Here is a 15,620-nt window from a genome sequence, read left to right on the forward strand (position 1 = left end):
TCCGCCGTAGAGCTGATTACTTAGCATATGTGGTTTTTCTTTGGTTATTATTATTATTTTATTTTTTTTTAAGGAAACTACAAGAGAAGTTGAATGTTTGCTTCGGCTGAAGAGAAAGTTTCCCAAGTCTTGGGCAGAAAAAGGGAAAGAGAACGGAGGATGTTGCCGGTAGGTATGTCTGAGAGGAAGCCATGACTAGCAGTGTGACTGTCAACAGGAAACAAAACTTCACAGCCGATGTGACGCTGACGTGCAGAGCACTTGCTGTGTCATGTTGCCAGCTGAACTCTGTGACCTGGGGAGCAGTGTTTGACTACACGAGGTGTCCTTCTGTCCATTCGTCTGCAAGAATTTGAATTGCTCTGTGTCTGGTCACTCCACCTTGCCGAAGCTAGCGAGCCCTGTCTCTTTCCTCTTGACACCTGTTCCTGTGAAGACATCCAGCAGCCATGTGCAGAGAGGTGAATGTGTGAGCCACCCTCACGGCAGCCGCCGAGCGCTCTGCAGACTGCAGACAGCTTCGAGGTGTTTTGGCTGTTCAGTGCTCTGCAGATATGAACGCTGAGCTTTTCTGGCACGTTCTCACATTGGCCTGGTCGCTCTCACCATGCTAGTACATGGGAAAGAAGACTTCCTCTCAGACATAGCTTACATCATCCTGGAACTGATCATTGCGGTGCTGGCCATCCTGGGGAACGTCCTGGTCTGCTGGGCGGTCTATTTGAACAGCAACCTGCAGAACGTCACCAACTATTTTGTGGTATCCCTGGCTGCTGCTGACATTGCGGTGGGAGTGCTGGCAATCCCCTTTGCCATCACCATCAGCACTGGCTTCTGTGCCTTCTTCTATGGCTGCCTTTTCATCGCCTGCTTCGTCCTGGTCTTGACGCAGAGCTCCATCTTCAGCCTGCTTGCTATTGCCATCGACAGAATCATTGCCATCCGCATACCCCTCAGGTAAGCAGAGTGGGCTGAAAAGCAGAGGGGGCACTTAGTGGGGAATGAGCATCAGTAAAAGCAGATTTCGAGGTAAACTGCAGAAGAGAGAGCTAATGAGTAGCAGCATTTTTCACCTTGTAATTTGAGAAAACAAACTGAAACCCACATTCCTGGGGGCTGCCTTGGTTGCTGGATTTGTGAGTGATTTCTTTCCTGTTCTACCCAGCCCTCATATGGCACATGCCCAAAGCTTTGCAGTGGAGCTGCTTGGAAGTTGCTGCTCCATATTTAGAAAGGAGCACACTGTACACTCGCAAACCTGTGCTCTGAGCCCTGACCAGCAATACAAGTGCTGCAGGAAAGTGGAGCTAAAGAGAAGAGAAGCAGCATGTGGCCACTCAGAGCCCACACTATAGAGGTGATTTCTCTTCCCCACCAAGCGTCTGGGCCAGCCCTGCGTGAGCACCCATCACTCAGCAACAGCCAAAGCACATCAGTGTGCAATTAACATTGCCTCAGCTGAAACCAGGGCACAGGGAGGGCACAGTGCAGGGCTGACTCAAGTGATGGCAAATAATGTTATGCATTTTGATGGGCTGCCTGAACACAGTCACGTGAACAGTGAAAAAACACACAGCATTGCTTTCCATTTTGATACAGGAATTTGTGAATAGATTCCAAGATTTCAAAAAGAGAAATCATCAATTTATGTTTGCAACTCCTTTTTCAGTTATTATGAATACACGACCTGCAAATTTTCAAATGGAATGTATACAGCTGCAATCTGATATTCAACTCCACAATTTGATCATGTCTCTTTACTGGATTTCTGTAAGCCCTCTCTTATCAGAGAGAAATATCCCTCACAACCACGCCTTATTCATGTCATCCTCTTTTGGCAGTACACACATTTATGAGCAGCTGTTTTCAAGGATGAAGCGCAGGAGTAATATTTCATCAAAAATCTCTGATGGACACCTTGAGAGCTCACTGAGACTGGCAGCCACTGTCACTGAACCAGTTAGTTTCAGAAAAACAAGGCCAAATATCCCACTAGTTTTATGCATTTGTTGCTCTCTTTCTATTAAAATGTAAGAGATAAATGTCTTGTTACTTATATATTACCCATATTGTATATTTTATAAAGGCTGCTCCAAAAGTAAGGCCTCCTGTTGGGCATCCTAATGATGTTGGCCTGTGATGTCAGAGGCAGATGTTGGTGGGATGGCCATAGAGAATAAACCTTCCCACCAATATTCTGTTTGATTCCATTGCTGTGTGACAGATGGCAGCAGAGGGGCACTGTGACAAATGGCATCTGGCATGGAAGTGTGAATGAAACAAAGGTGTGGAATCGGATTCCTCCATGTAGAAAAAAATGGCCCCCATTGATATGCATTGATACTTGCTGGATGTTTATGAAGTTTAAGGACAGTGGGTTTGTTCCACTGGTGCAGATATTTATGGGCATAGCATACAGGCTTTTATTCATGGCTAGGAAGAATGAGCAGCTAATGATGGTGCCTATGGTAAAAATAGTGTTTTGTAGCTGAGAAGTTGTTCTATCAGGGAGTATTATTGTGCTTTTCATATCAGCAGTATTTTCCATTGAAATAATCAGGAGGCATTACTTTCGGAGCAACATATGTAGATGCAGCCCAAGACAATTCCTCTTCACTCAATGCAGCCCAGGCAGGCCAAAAAAGTTGGGCACCCCTGCATTAGGTCAAGAGAAGGGCTTGTCCCCATGCCAGCCTTGAAGGTGGTTGTTCTATGGTCTCCACTTTGGAGTTTAGAGGGCAGCCTGGTCTGGTGGTTGGCTACCCTGCACATAGCAGGGGGGGTTGAAACTTCATGATCATGGTGGTCCTTTTCAGCCCAGGCCATTCTATGATTCTATGATTTAAATACTTGAGTTTGGAAACTGGATGTGACTAGCTGAAACGTGGTGTGCAGCCAGGGAGGATTTGGGACAAGGAGGAGTTTTAGTATGTGTGCAGGGGCTGTTACTCAGTTCAGCCTTCTGCACTGTGTTTGGATACATCTGCCTTTGGGTGCAAAACAGCAGTGTGTTTGTGGGCTGGGTCTGAATGCTTTGTGGCAATGCTTGAGTGTTGTTCAGCAAGCTCGAGATGCAGAGGAAGCCCTGGGAGAGACCAAGGCTGGCAGAGCATAGGAACCCCCTTGTTTCCCATCTTGTCCTTAGGAGGACGCAGCATGCTCTCACCAGTGGAGAGACTTCCTATCCTGTTGAGTAATAAATACGACTGCAAAAATGGAACAAAATTCTCACTATTGTCCTCTCAGCTTGGGGGTTTTGGTTATCCTCACTCCTGTTGAGTTTAAATCTCTTTCTGCCAGCCTGTCTAGTTTAGTTTTGTCCATTCTGAATACATTGCTCACCCAGCACTTACGTTGGTTAACATAAATCTCCCATTCCCTGCTCTACCTTTCCATGTGGACCAGTGCAGCATAGTCATTCCTGAAGGCTCATCTCAGCTGCTGTTAATTGCTGATTTCCAAACTTACAGTTGTGTTAACGGTCTACTTTTTGTGTTGTCGTAAGAAGAGAGTCTATTCCATTGCGGAGGAAAACTATCAGTGTTAGTACCTATAAATTGGACTGTTCTCACTTTTCTGTGTTTCTACTGACAAATGTTTTTAGTTCACAAATGAGTGTGATAATAAATGCACAAGGAAGCACATGGAGAGCAGCCTTTGGTAGCTTGCATCTGACTTGGCTGTGAAAAGGTGAAATGTCTTCAATCTCGTGCAAATGAACTCTGGAAACTTTTGCTGAAAGTTTAAGCATTCATATGGTTAGAGAATGACTTTCCAGGAAAGGGATTTTAAATATCTGGATTTCTGCTTATTATTATTATTTTGGCATTGCAGCTATATTATCTTTAAAGTTTAACTTTCTGGACTAGCCAAAGTAGAGTATCTTTCAGAAGAAGTCTTTCTGACTCGCCCAGCACTGGGCACTCTACCTGTTTCACTGTTTTGTTTTAGAAATAACAGAGCACACCCTCTTTCAGCCCAGAAGCAGTGGAGTTGATTGGCTGCAGAAACCAACAGGTAGATCTGTGGGTTCCTCCTCCTCGTCCTCTATTAGTTTGTCCTTTTACAAAGGGAAGGAAGAAGTTGTCAATTCTGTTTTCCTCAGAAGAGTTTATGGGTGAATAAACATTAGATTTATAGCTTCTGACATGCTGAGAAAGTGAAAGCTATTAGCCCAAGAGGGAGAAGCAGTATGATTCAGACTGCTCACATCTCACCTTTTACTTTCTAATACCTGGTTGTCTCAAATATGCATCAAACCAATGGAAGGAAAGTTCTCCCACTGAAAATGCAACACTTTTGTGTTCTTTAATGGGAAGACCTTTGAGGAGAGTACCTCTTCTCTCCCCCTCAGAGAGTAAGAAATGTAACATCAGACACTCCTGATATTAATTTAGATAAATACTCTTACAAATAAACGGGGTCTCCTTCCTATATGGGGGGAGAAGGGGGGAAAGCACCAAACCTATTTTTTCTCCTCATTTAACTGTTCCATGCCCAATTTGTCCTAAGGCAACCATGCACCTCGATGGATATCTGTGTAGTTGTGTACATCCACACAAATAAGCCATAAGCATTAAGGAGGCAGAAGAATGCGATTTCTTATTCTGCTTGGTTTTGGACACCTCAGTAAGCAATTGGTGTTAAGTTTGGAATGATTTTTCTGTGGTTAAAAGAACCTTCCCCAAGGAATGGCAGTGAGGAAAGGCATGTAGAGGTAACTTTTAAAAATAGAAGAAAAAAAATTGTTAATTGTCAAATAATCAAAACATTTTGCAGAATTTCAAAAAAAAAGTTCTCAAACATTTGCTGAATCCTGCCAGCTCTCTGTAAGTGGCTCAGAGAGTGCAGCTCTCTGAAAGTGGCAACAAAGCACTCCCAAGGAAGTGAGGCCAAGCCATTGTTCTGTGTAGCACTAAATGCAAACTGTCTCTAGCATGGCAGGTACCTGAAAACCTGCACTCACTGATATAAAACCCCTGGGTGTTTGAAACAAAACTGGCTGCGAGTCTGAGCTCCGGGATGAAGTCACGGGCCAAGAACAATTGCCACTTTCCAGGCTCTTTGGTGCCAGGAAATGCTCCGAGGGCACCGTGCCCAGCCACGTGCTCTTGTGCATGCACTGGTGGTGCCCAGGTTCCCGTGCTGAAGGACAGGTAGCTCTGATGCACTGGAAGGAGAGAAGGTGTTTCTTCCTGCAACTAAACAGAACAGTTTTCTCAGGTTACTGCTTGCTCCATGTGCTGGCTTCAGGTGTGGGCCTGTGGCGTAAATCCATGCGCTTGTCTTGAGGTGCCAACTGCAGGAGCTGGAAGTGGAGACCTTGTCCTCTGAAGGAAGGTACTTTGGAGACAGCTGACTTTCTTAAATGGTCGTAGATGAGTATCTGAATCAGTGGTTTAATGTTTTATTGCCACTTTGACCCACTTGCTTCTTTCCCTGCTCACCATAAGCCTTTTGACCTTATGCCAAGCATTTCCTACAAGCGCTCATATTTTGTCAAATAGATTGTGAGCAGATTCAGCCCAATACAAAATAATAATTTGCTTTCTCCTTCTTACAACCACGGGCACGGCTTTGAGAGCAGCATGAGTTGTCTATGGCTTTGTGTGTGGTGGAACTTGCTGCTGCCAAAATTGTGGTCTGGAACTGGTAGTGCTGTGAGCAAAAGAGCAGTGCCTGCCCACTGCCATTGCTTCTACTGCTCGGAGCCCTGTGCCTGGCTGTGGGATCCCATCCCCATAGCATGATTAAGTACCAGTATCAGGTATCTTCAGGTAACAAGGGACGATGTTCCTTAACTGACAATTTGGGGAAATAGTTGTTTGAGTGGTATGTGGGAAGGTCTGGGTTTGATATCCTGCTCTAAGATTTCTTAAGTGATCTGGGATTGTCAGCATCTCTCATTTTCAGATATGTGTTACAAGGCTAGAATATCCTCCTGCAGCTGGGCTGTTGGGCACTGTGCTGAGTGAACAGTGTTTGCAGTGAGTTGTTCAGAAGCACTGAGCACTGCTGGAATTCAGATGGAAGTGCAGTGCCCTCCACGTGCAGCACGTCGCTTTGCGATGCAGTGACAGTGGCAGATGTGAGTTCTGCATGTGGTGGGGAGTTTTGGCTGAGGGGAGTCACGCTGTCAGCCAGGGCTGAGTTTGGAAGACAAGCAGCACACCAAGCAGAAGCTGGGATGATGAGTTAGACCAGCTATAAATCACACAATGTATGGAAGGATTTTAACCTCTATCTGAGGACCTGGTGATTCTTGTACCAGCTCTGCCTTCCACCCTGTTTCAAGACTTACAGGTCAGACAGGTGATGCGCTACACTTTCTGCTTTAGTCATTATTTTGATAGCAGAGCTAAGGTGGGGGATCATAAGGTATCACATCTTCAGCCAATTTAATTTAGGCAGCATAGGGGAGTTGTGCATTCACAAGAGCAGCTGCTCTCCTGGAGACAATGCACTGGTTTGCTGGTGGGAGAGCAGCAGGGCAGGCAAAATTATCTGGGGGAAAACATCCATGCTTGCAGGTATTTGCACTTTATGGAGGAGCCAGGTACCCCAACCCCACATCCACCTCCACCCTGAGTGTCTCTGCTCTTCACACGTGTTCTCTGTGCCTGCAGTTTCACCAGCAGTTGTTGTTTGTGTAGCAAGTCCAGTATTTCCAGGAAGTGTGAGAACTGCTTGTGCACAGGCAATCCAGTGCTGTCTGGACACATCAGACACGCTACAAAGTCATTGTCCAGCTATGCAGGAGCATGGGCTGTAGGTGTGAGCATCTCCTTTCAGCGGGTTGCACCTCCTGCATCAGGATGCCAGCAGCTCAAATTGCATGATGCTCCCTGAAAGCCCTGACCTTATCATCCAGAGCTGTACAGCACTGTGGGTACAGGCAGCAGTTTTGGCCTGGGGGCCAGAAAGACACCCAGAGAGCTGCTACACATGGTGTTGTGAGCTTTTGCTCTTAGCCCATGGAGATGCTGAGCATTATAGAAATGTACTGATAAATTGATAGCACTGCCAACTTGGTACAGTGCAGCTGGGAAGCAGAAGGCTGCTTGGGTTAAGTGCTGTTCCTAAGCCTTGTAAAGTTTGTTGCATAGGAATCCCCAGAGGGTAAGAAGGAGGGAGAAGCTGGAGTGGAGCGGAGGGGAGTTGTTTGCCTGGAGCGATGATGAATGTATTTTTAGTGAAAGGGATGGGACATCTCTAGTCGTGGGATAACAGCTGCACAATTTCAAAATTCCTCTGACAAGATGTAGCCAATTCCATGGCTGGAGGGTTTTGTGATTTTTTTTTCTTCTTCTTTTTTTTCCAAAGCTCCAAGTGCCTTTGGCCAACCTCTTGTTCCCCAAGGGTATTTTTCAAAGCACAGATGCTGTTTCGCTGTGTTAATTAGCTCTGAATGTAAGCAGTTTCTCAGCTAGCATCCATGCTCTCAGCCTCCTATAGGCACTGAGTAGGATCCACCTCTTGCTAGAGGGAACTTTTTATGTCCCAGGATCAACTGAATCCCTCTGTAATTTCTGGAAGGTGAATTTCAGTGTATTTTGAGTGCCGGGAATTGTGGTTGGCTTCTTCAGCTGTTCCTCCTTTTCTGATTTTAAAATACAGCTGTGGAATGGAGGATGGAGCCTGCCAGGTTTTTTATCAGCCAGGTTGTTTCCAGAGCCCACCAGCAGGGATTTAAAGTACAGGCAAAATCACCTTTCATTGCTGTGCCTGAGGAAAGCAGCATCCCCCTTCCCCTGCTCTGAACTGGTGTTAGGATAGGAGCATGAACCTGTGGGAGGGGCTATCTCATTGAGGGATGGAAAGATTTCTGTGGCTGGTTAGATTATTATTATTATTTTTAATGTTTATTTTGCTGAGAGAATTCTGGAGACAGAGGGAGAAGGAGAACTGGGTAAACAACACTGGTAGCCCAGAGCTACTGTGGTCCAATTGCAGACACATGGGGTCAAATGCAGTGTGGGACCCACACTGGACAATGTGGGAATCCAGCCATCTACTTTCTATGCTAAGTGTTACCAAGTAAAGGAAATTGCATTGAAATGTTAAACTGTTGCCCTGATTTACATTTTCAGAGAGAAGAACTGGTGGAGTCAGCTCAGGACTCGCAGTAACCTGTGAGGCCTTGGGAACTGGCTGATATTTCAAACAAACAAAGGTCCCTGGCTGCCCTGTCAGGTTCTTACCATGTTGCTTATTGTCTTGTTCAACAGATCTTGGTGGATTTATTGCTAGGAGCTCTGAGTTGAGCTAGGTATATCAGTATCTTCATCACTGAGGTTGCTTTTGGTGTGTGCAATGCAGCCCACAGTATACCTGTGGTCAGAGCACTCTCCTTAGCTTAACTCCTATTTTATGAGAAAGATATGGGGTCAGCTTTGCTGGGCTGGTGAGGAAAACTGCTGGCCTTGTCTCAGTTATTTAAGGAAGGCTGGTGGTGCAGGACTTGTTGAAAGCAGGAGCAAAGTGAGGTAGTGTGCAGGGGAATGTCAGCGTGACCTCTGCAACTCAGTCAGCAATAGATTTTCCCTGGAACCCAGCTAGGTTACGGGGCCAGTGGCACTGTGCCTCCAGTCCTTTGGTGCTGTTTGGCTTACAGATGGATTAATGGTGAGACAGACATAGGAATTCTGTGCCAGAAGCCTGCTTCCTTGGCAGAATGGAGGAGCCATCTCTATGCCTTTGGCAGAGGAGCCATAGTGGCCTTCACCACCAAGGGTCAGAACAGTGATGCCAGTTATTCAGGCTGCAAGATCTGCATGCATGACCAAGTGACATGGTGGAATGAACCATTTTAATTTCCCTGCTTTTCTGTAGGCTATCCACTGCGTAAAGGAGCAAGGAGGAAAGTAGATGGCATGCAGTGTCACTATGGAGTCCATCCTAGGCTGGGTGGGTTCTACACAGCAGTTCAAAGGCATGGCTGAAGAAATAGATGCCTTTCTTGCTGTTTTCTTCTTTCTAGGATACTGGACCATTGTCTGGGTGTCAAGGACTTGTTGAATGACACTGGTGTAATTCTCATTTTTTCCTCTGCTTTACAGGTACAATGGCTTGGTGACAGGCTCTCGAGCCAAAGGTATCATTGCCATCTGCTGGGTGTTATCTTTCATCATTGGCTTGACACCAATGCTAGGGTGGCACAAGCGTTCCCAGATTGAAGAGCTGGGTGCTAATAAGTCCTCTCCCATCAACTGCAGCAACAGTATGGTGGTATGTCTCTTTGAGGCTGTGGTCACCATGGAGTACATGGTCTACTACAACTTTTTTGCCTGTGTGTTGTTGCCTCTTCTCCTCATGTTTGGCATCTACTTGAAAATCTTCATGGCAGCTCGACGGCAGCTCAAGCAGATGGAGAACAAGATGGTGCATGGGGAACGCTCACGTTCCACTTTGCAGAAGGAAGTCCACGCGGCCAAATCTTTAGCCATCATTGTTGGCTTGTTTGCAGTCTGTTGGCTTCCACTACATATTATTAACTGTTTCACCCTTTTTTGCCCAAATTGTGCCCATGCTCCCCTCTGGCTGATGTATCTAGCCATTATCCTGTCTCATGCCAACTCGGTTGTTAATCCTCTAATTTATGCCTACCGAATCAGGGAGTTCCGATACACCTTCCGTAAAATCATCAGCCAGCATATCCTGGGAAGGAAGGAGCAGTTCAAGGCGGGAGCAGCCAGCATTAGGACTTCCACGCATGGTGGGGATGGAGAGAACGCCAGCATACGAATCAGTGAGTATGCGTTAGAAGTGTACACCAATGGAGAGATCCACAGGGATCCTGAAAAGCAGGACTTAAACAAATGCAAAGCTGTCTTGGAATGGCACCAGAATGGAAGTGCTCTGGACATGGAGACAAATGGGCATCTCCCACGTTCCTGCAAAAATGGGATTCTCTCAGATGCATGTGTGAACAGGGAGCTTCACCATGAAGAGTTAATAGATGCCCAGGTATCTTTCTCAGATCTAGAAAGCACAGCCTTTGCAGCAGCTGATGTTTCCTGATGAATCGTTCACAGTCTTCCTGGTATAATTATTTTATTTTCCATGGGCAGCCTCTGCCACGGCAGAAGATGAGGCTGGGGGGCGGGGGGAGAGACACGTATTCAAGTTACTGTGGAGGAAGGGGTCCTCACCCAGGACATTTGTGGCAATCCTAAATACTAGACTGGAGAAAAAGCCAAGAGACCATTGAAACAGACTGAGAAAGGAGGGACATGTAAACCATCGATGGCCTGTCACCAAGAGCAGTGACAGGGTCAAAGATGGCATTCCAAATTGAGCACTGGGAGACTGCTGAAGCAGGGCATATCGTGACATTACGCTATACGGTGTGTCTGTGGTTGTACGTCTGTTTTGCTGTCTTTACCAACAGAAATAAAACCATGGCTGAAAGCATTCACTTGATTGTAAGAGCAACAAGGGGGAGCATCTAATTCTTTGGCCCTGCAACAAATGGAAGGAAGATAGCAACATCTATTGGTCAGGAAGGATGCCATCAGCTGCCTGGACAAGAAAGGAATTTACCTGATGGGAGCTTTGGATACCTTCGACCATGACATTTTGTCTTTCAGTTCATGTTTTTAAAGCTTATAGTGCAACAGGTTGCTCGGATGTTTTCTCTTGTCTTGATTAGATTCCATTGTGTTAAGTTATAAAGATGAACAAGAACTCATATCCATTGCCTGGGCACTCAATGTTCCAGATGCACAAGACAAATGTAACCTCATAGTTCTCCACTCTATCCAACAAATAATGAAAACTGAGACTAATATGGAGTTCCCTTAGCAAAAGGACAGTCAGCAGGACTTGGTGCTAGAGCATGGATGGTCTTCGTCACCAGGGGTGGCCCTGCCCTGAGGTGCAGTGGAGAATCATCAGGTGTGAGGTATCTGCAAGCTGGTGGGCACTGTCTGGCTACTGCTTTTGCCTCTGTGTCTGTGCCTGCCCTGGTTCCCAGAGTACAAATTAATTCCATGGTCCGAAGTTGTCATTCTCACTCAAAAGTCTGTGGGATACATTTTTTTTATTTTTTGATGGGAAGGCAGGGTGGGGAATGACACAGGATGAGACAGACATACCTACTTACTTTTGGAATCCCAGCTCAGTCTGAACATCTTTTTTCTCCTGTGGTTTCAGTTTTTTCCTGATGTGCTTTGCTGTGAAGCCTGATGTGTCCCAGCAGTGCAGAGGCCAACAGATCTCAGTCTGTCTGGTTAGAAGATACTCTGAGGAGCTGGAAGCAGTCAGTGTTAGTAGAAGTCTGCTTAGAAACTGCAGTAGTGTGTGTAAGAGAGCAGGCAAATCTGCTACAGCAAAGGTATGCACTGATACGATTTGTCGTAGAGGAGTTTCACAGCAGCTTAGTAATTTTCTGTATCACCTATGAAGCCGTGGTAGCTCAAGGGCAGCAGAGTGCCATGTTAGCTTGTATTCTACCTAAATATTTTCCAGTCTTTGTTTTCCAGACAAATACTCTATGCCCCTTGCCATCAGCCTTCCAGGGAGATGGGCAATAATGGTCCTACTAGAAAGTTAGAAGTCTGGCAGTTCTGAGGATCAAGAGTTTTTCCTTAGCTAAAAATATCAGAAGTGTCAGCCTCCAACCCTGGCTCCTCCTTGTGTCTCTCCACTAACATTTCAGAACCCAGATAATCTCATTTTTAGGAAGGAAAGTGGAGCTGCATTTTTGTATTTGGAGAATGGCACACTAGGTTTGTGTGTTCTCTGTCCATGTTTATTTTAAATATTGTGAATTATTAGAATGAAAATTAAGTTTTACTTGAAGAAAGTTTTCTTTTTTTTCCAGTCTGTCTGAATGAAGGTGAAGAGTGGTTTATAATACTGAATGTGTCCAAAGTACATGACTGCTCTTGGCTAGCAAAAAGCTTACTGTAAGCTGGGTAAGAGGATGCGTTTGTCACCACAATCCTTAGCAGAAGGACAGGCAGCTATATAGAACAGTAGACTTCACAGTTTAATTGAATTGCTGCTTTCTTGGCATGGCTCTACCACATAGTCTAACATCAGAGGTGTGGATTATCACTCTAGCACCATTAGCAAATACATGACCGTTTCCCTATGACTGATGCTGTAGGCAGGCCCTCTGCAGGGTGCCTTGGGATCTTGTTGCTCTTTATCTTCCTTGATGGAATATTTCTGTCGGCTCTGTGCAGGATGACTCCTCTGGCCTCCTGAAACAGCAGCAGAGGAATTCAGTCTGAAAAACGGGGATCTGATCTCTTTAGGCCTCAGCTGGGAGCTGAAATGTTTCTAAGAATAACACAAGATTACATCCGGTATTCATGTCAATAACAATTAGGTTCACAAAGAAGCAGAGCAGGGAAGGAAGTGTGGGAAAATACCAGTATAGCTCATGTGCTGGAACACAGGCAAGTGCAGAAGTGTCTCCTATTGAGCTTTAGTTGTCATTGTAAAGGGATGTTTTATGCCACGTTGCATCAGACTTTCAACAGCTGATGTAGGTTGGTTGCTTTCTATTGTTTCCTGAGCTTCTTCGCACTCAATTGTGGATTCTTCTTGCTTGGTTGCCACAGGAATTGAATTGATCTATGTTGATGTGACAAAATTAAGATTGTCCCTCTGGAAAACTATCCTGCCCAACCAAAGTAAGATTGCCATGCAAACTTAGAGTTTCCAGATGTCCTGAAACCAGTTTTTCTGTGGCTGTTTGAGTTGTCTCCCAACTGTATCCAGTCCCTTTCAACATTAGTGATCTAGATTTCAAATGAAAAAGGGCCAGGGGATGTGTGTAGGAGGATGTGCAGTGGTTGTAAGAAGGCAGCATGTTTTGTATGGAATTGGAAGTCTGTAGTCACAGGAAGGAGTGGAGGGCAATTGCACCACATGCTGCCTGCCTTCTGGCAAACATATGTCTGAGATGGACCTTCAGAAGATGTTTCTGAAGTTGCTGGGGGGGAGCGTGAGCCTTTTGAACAGAATTTTGGAATTCTTGTTTCATGATTTCAAGGCTTCCTTCCTTGTATTGAAAAAGAAGTTTTAAAATCCCATGAATAAAATATGCTCTCCACTCTTGAGAAATGCACCTCTTCCAAACTATACAGAGCAAGTTTGAAAAGTTAAAATTTAACATTTTTTTCCTAACTTCCCTTACTCATATTCCCATTTTCCTTCCAGCTGGAGATTTAGCTGATGAAATAGCTATTCTGGATAAACAAAGATGGTGCAAGACAAAGGGAAGAATGGGGTGACCATCAGGAGAGGATAGAGAAGATCTCCTTAGGAATCCAAGGTGCAGTGGGTCCAGAGAGTAACAGCTGGGGTAAGAAGAGACTAATTTCATTGAATTGGAACATGTTACTAAAAATGACTCAAAATCCATAGAGGGATGCAGTGCCTCATTTGGTGAGAGGGCATTCCATGAATTTCACCATTCCCTTGAGACTACTAGGCTCCAGGGTTTGTCTGCTTTATAGGGTTTGGGAGAAAGTAAAATTCTGATCAGTTGCCAGGAGCAATTTTATCATGAGGAGTTCTTAGGTCTCTTTCCTCAGTAGGGCACTGCTTTTTTGTGTGAGCAAATAAATGCACTTAGAATTTTGTTCTGTGCTTTCTTTTGGATCGGCAGTATCTCAGAGTTCTGTGCAAGCCTGAACTACTGCTTATGAATGGAGCCAACTGAGATGAGAAGGAGACTTGTGAGGCTGATACCGGTTTACAGAGGGCATGGCAGGACAGTTGGGGTACTGTAAATAGAAAGGACTTGCCACTGGTCCTAGCTGCTGCTAGCAAGTTTATTGTGCAGACAGATTTGGGAGTTACAAGGAATACTCTGAATCTTTGATCTTTCATTGAAAAGAAACTCTGGAGATGCTGGAGGGCATAGGAAAGTCTTTAAGGTGTGGGAACAGACTGGGGTGTTAGGGTTTGATGGGAAATCTTGATGTAGAAGGAAGATTTGTAGGGTATGTGTTGGGAGGTTATCATGAGAGCAGGAATGTGCTGGAAAGAGCTGAGGTTTGCACTGATAGCCTCAGAGGAGTGGAAATGGCTGAATAAGGACTCTGGAAGGGATTTATAGTGTTATGGTGCTCCTGGGTCACTGCAGAGGGGCAGCCTTGCCCTGATAACTGCAGGGGATTGACTTTGTGTGGTTGATATGTGACTGAGGAAGAGATGTTTTTTTCTGGATTATCTCATTTTCAGATGCTTATTTCATAAGCACAATCAGGTGAAATGAGCCCTTCTGCTTCACGAGCATCACCCCGCGCACACCATCCTACCCCTAAGAAAATCAGTTCAGCCCTGCTTTGTGGGAAGGACAAGCATACAGTTAACAGCTGTGATGCATTGAAACTGTAGAATGCTCTAGAGGTGTTTGGTACATCAGCTGCCTAATAGTTCTCTCCTGATTTGTTTTGGGCATCAGATTGCTCTGAGACAGACCGAGGAGCTTTGTCTTTCTGGCCCTGAGCGTCTGACCTTTTTTTACCAGTAAAACACATCCAGAGTAACTAAAACGACACCAGTTCCTGATTTGCACAAGGCAACTAAACCCTAAATGAGGCAGTGTTCTGTATAGCTTCCTGTGTTATTCATCTGCTGGGACTCTTAACACAAGAATGTGTTGCATTCAAGACTGGAACCTGTTGATCTGAGAACATCCTATGCTTCCCCTGTTCTGTCTCAGGAGCTGGTGTTCCTGCCCCCATTTCTTTGGAGGGTTGTCTCTGTGGTCTGTCAGCCAAGACACTACGAACACCTGCTGCACATGCTGTCACTAAGAAACACTTACTCTCTTAATTTAAATGTTTTATGAATATAATTGTTGTTTTCCCTCTGTTTGTCAGTTACCAGTGGGAGGGGAGGGAAAGGGGTGGGAGAATCTGTGCATGCATATGTATTTAAAGTGCATTGACCAAAGTTTGTTTTCTTTCTTGAACCTGTGAAGTTTTAATATCTGTGAAGTCATCAGACTGCTGGGCAGTGAGGAGCCACTGGTGCTGCTGAGTCTGTCTTGGTTACATTTCTTAATAAGCATTAAAATAATAAAATATATTTGTAAAAGTGAGCATGAGTGTCTTTGTTCAAGGGAGATCTGTCTATTTTATGAACGTTTTATTATTCTTTTATTAGCTTTTTCCATAGGCTCGTTCTTCCAGAGAGCTCTTTTCCCTGGTACTACCTATTAAAGATGTCAGCATGGACACGGTGACGGACCCAGTAGTCTGGAAGTGGAAGCAGTGAATCTAGATGCTACTGGTGCATCTCAGGCCAATTCTGAGCAATGTTGACAGAATGCAGCAGGAATAATTTCCAGCTTTTCACAGCTGGCAGCTACTAAATGAGTATAGGGGGTTAGTGAAAGTCTGTACGATCCAGGAGCATTTGGAATTGGGAAGTGTTGAAATGAAAGTTCACCAGATAACCATCAGCTACTGCTCATTTCTCTTCCCGTTCACTTTGCAGCTGGATTGGAGGCCTCACTGGAGGCCCTGCTTTGTGGAGAGGTGCCGGCACCCTGGTGCTGTGTAGCCAGCTGTGCCCGAGCTGTTCAACCAACTGTGTAATTGAAAAGCTTTTTGATTTTTCCCCTCCTTTTGCAAACAGCCTGCATTTTGTTC

At 45.2% G+C, this 15,620-nt stretch overlaps 1 protein-coding gene across 5 annotated transcripts in view; it reads left to right on the plus strand.

Annotated features, from left to right (window-relative positions):
* ADORA2A (adenosine A2a receptor) overlaps window positions 1–15,067 on the plus strand; it is a 30,489-nt gene extending 15,422 nt beyond the window's left edge. For all 5 annotated transcript variants that reach the window (XM_052690010.1, XM_052690011.1, XM_052690014.1 and 2 more), the window contains exons 2-3: window positions 74–957; window positions 9,060–15,067. In XM_052690010.1, coding sequence (XP_052545970.1) covers window positions 608–957; window positions 9,060–10,020 — 1,311 coding nt within the window. In that variant the 5' untranslated portion in view covers window positions 74–607 and the 3' untranslated portion in view covers window positions 10,021–15,067. The remainder of the gene's footprint in view (window positions 1–73; window positions 958–9,059) is intronic.
* Window positions 15,068–15,620: the final 553 nt, after the last annotated feature.

This window comes from Tympanuchus pallidicinctus, unplaced genomic scaffold (genome assembly GCF_026119805.1).
Source record: "Tympanuchus pallidicinctus isolate F22 unplaced genomic scaffold, pur_lepc_1.0 scaffold25, whole genome shotgun sequence".
NCBI lineage: Eukaryota > Metazoa > Chordata > Aves > Galliformes > Phasianidae > Tympanuchus > Tympanuchus pallidicinctus.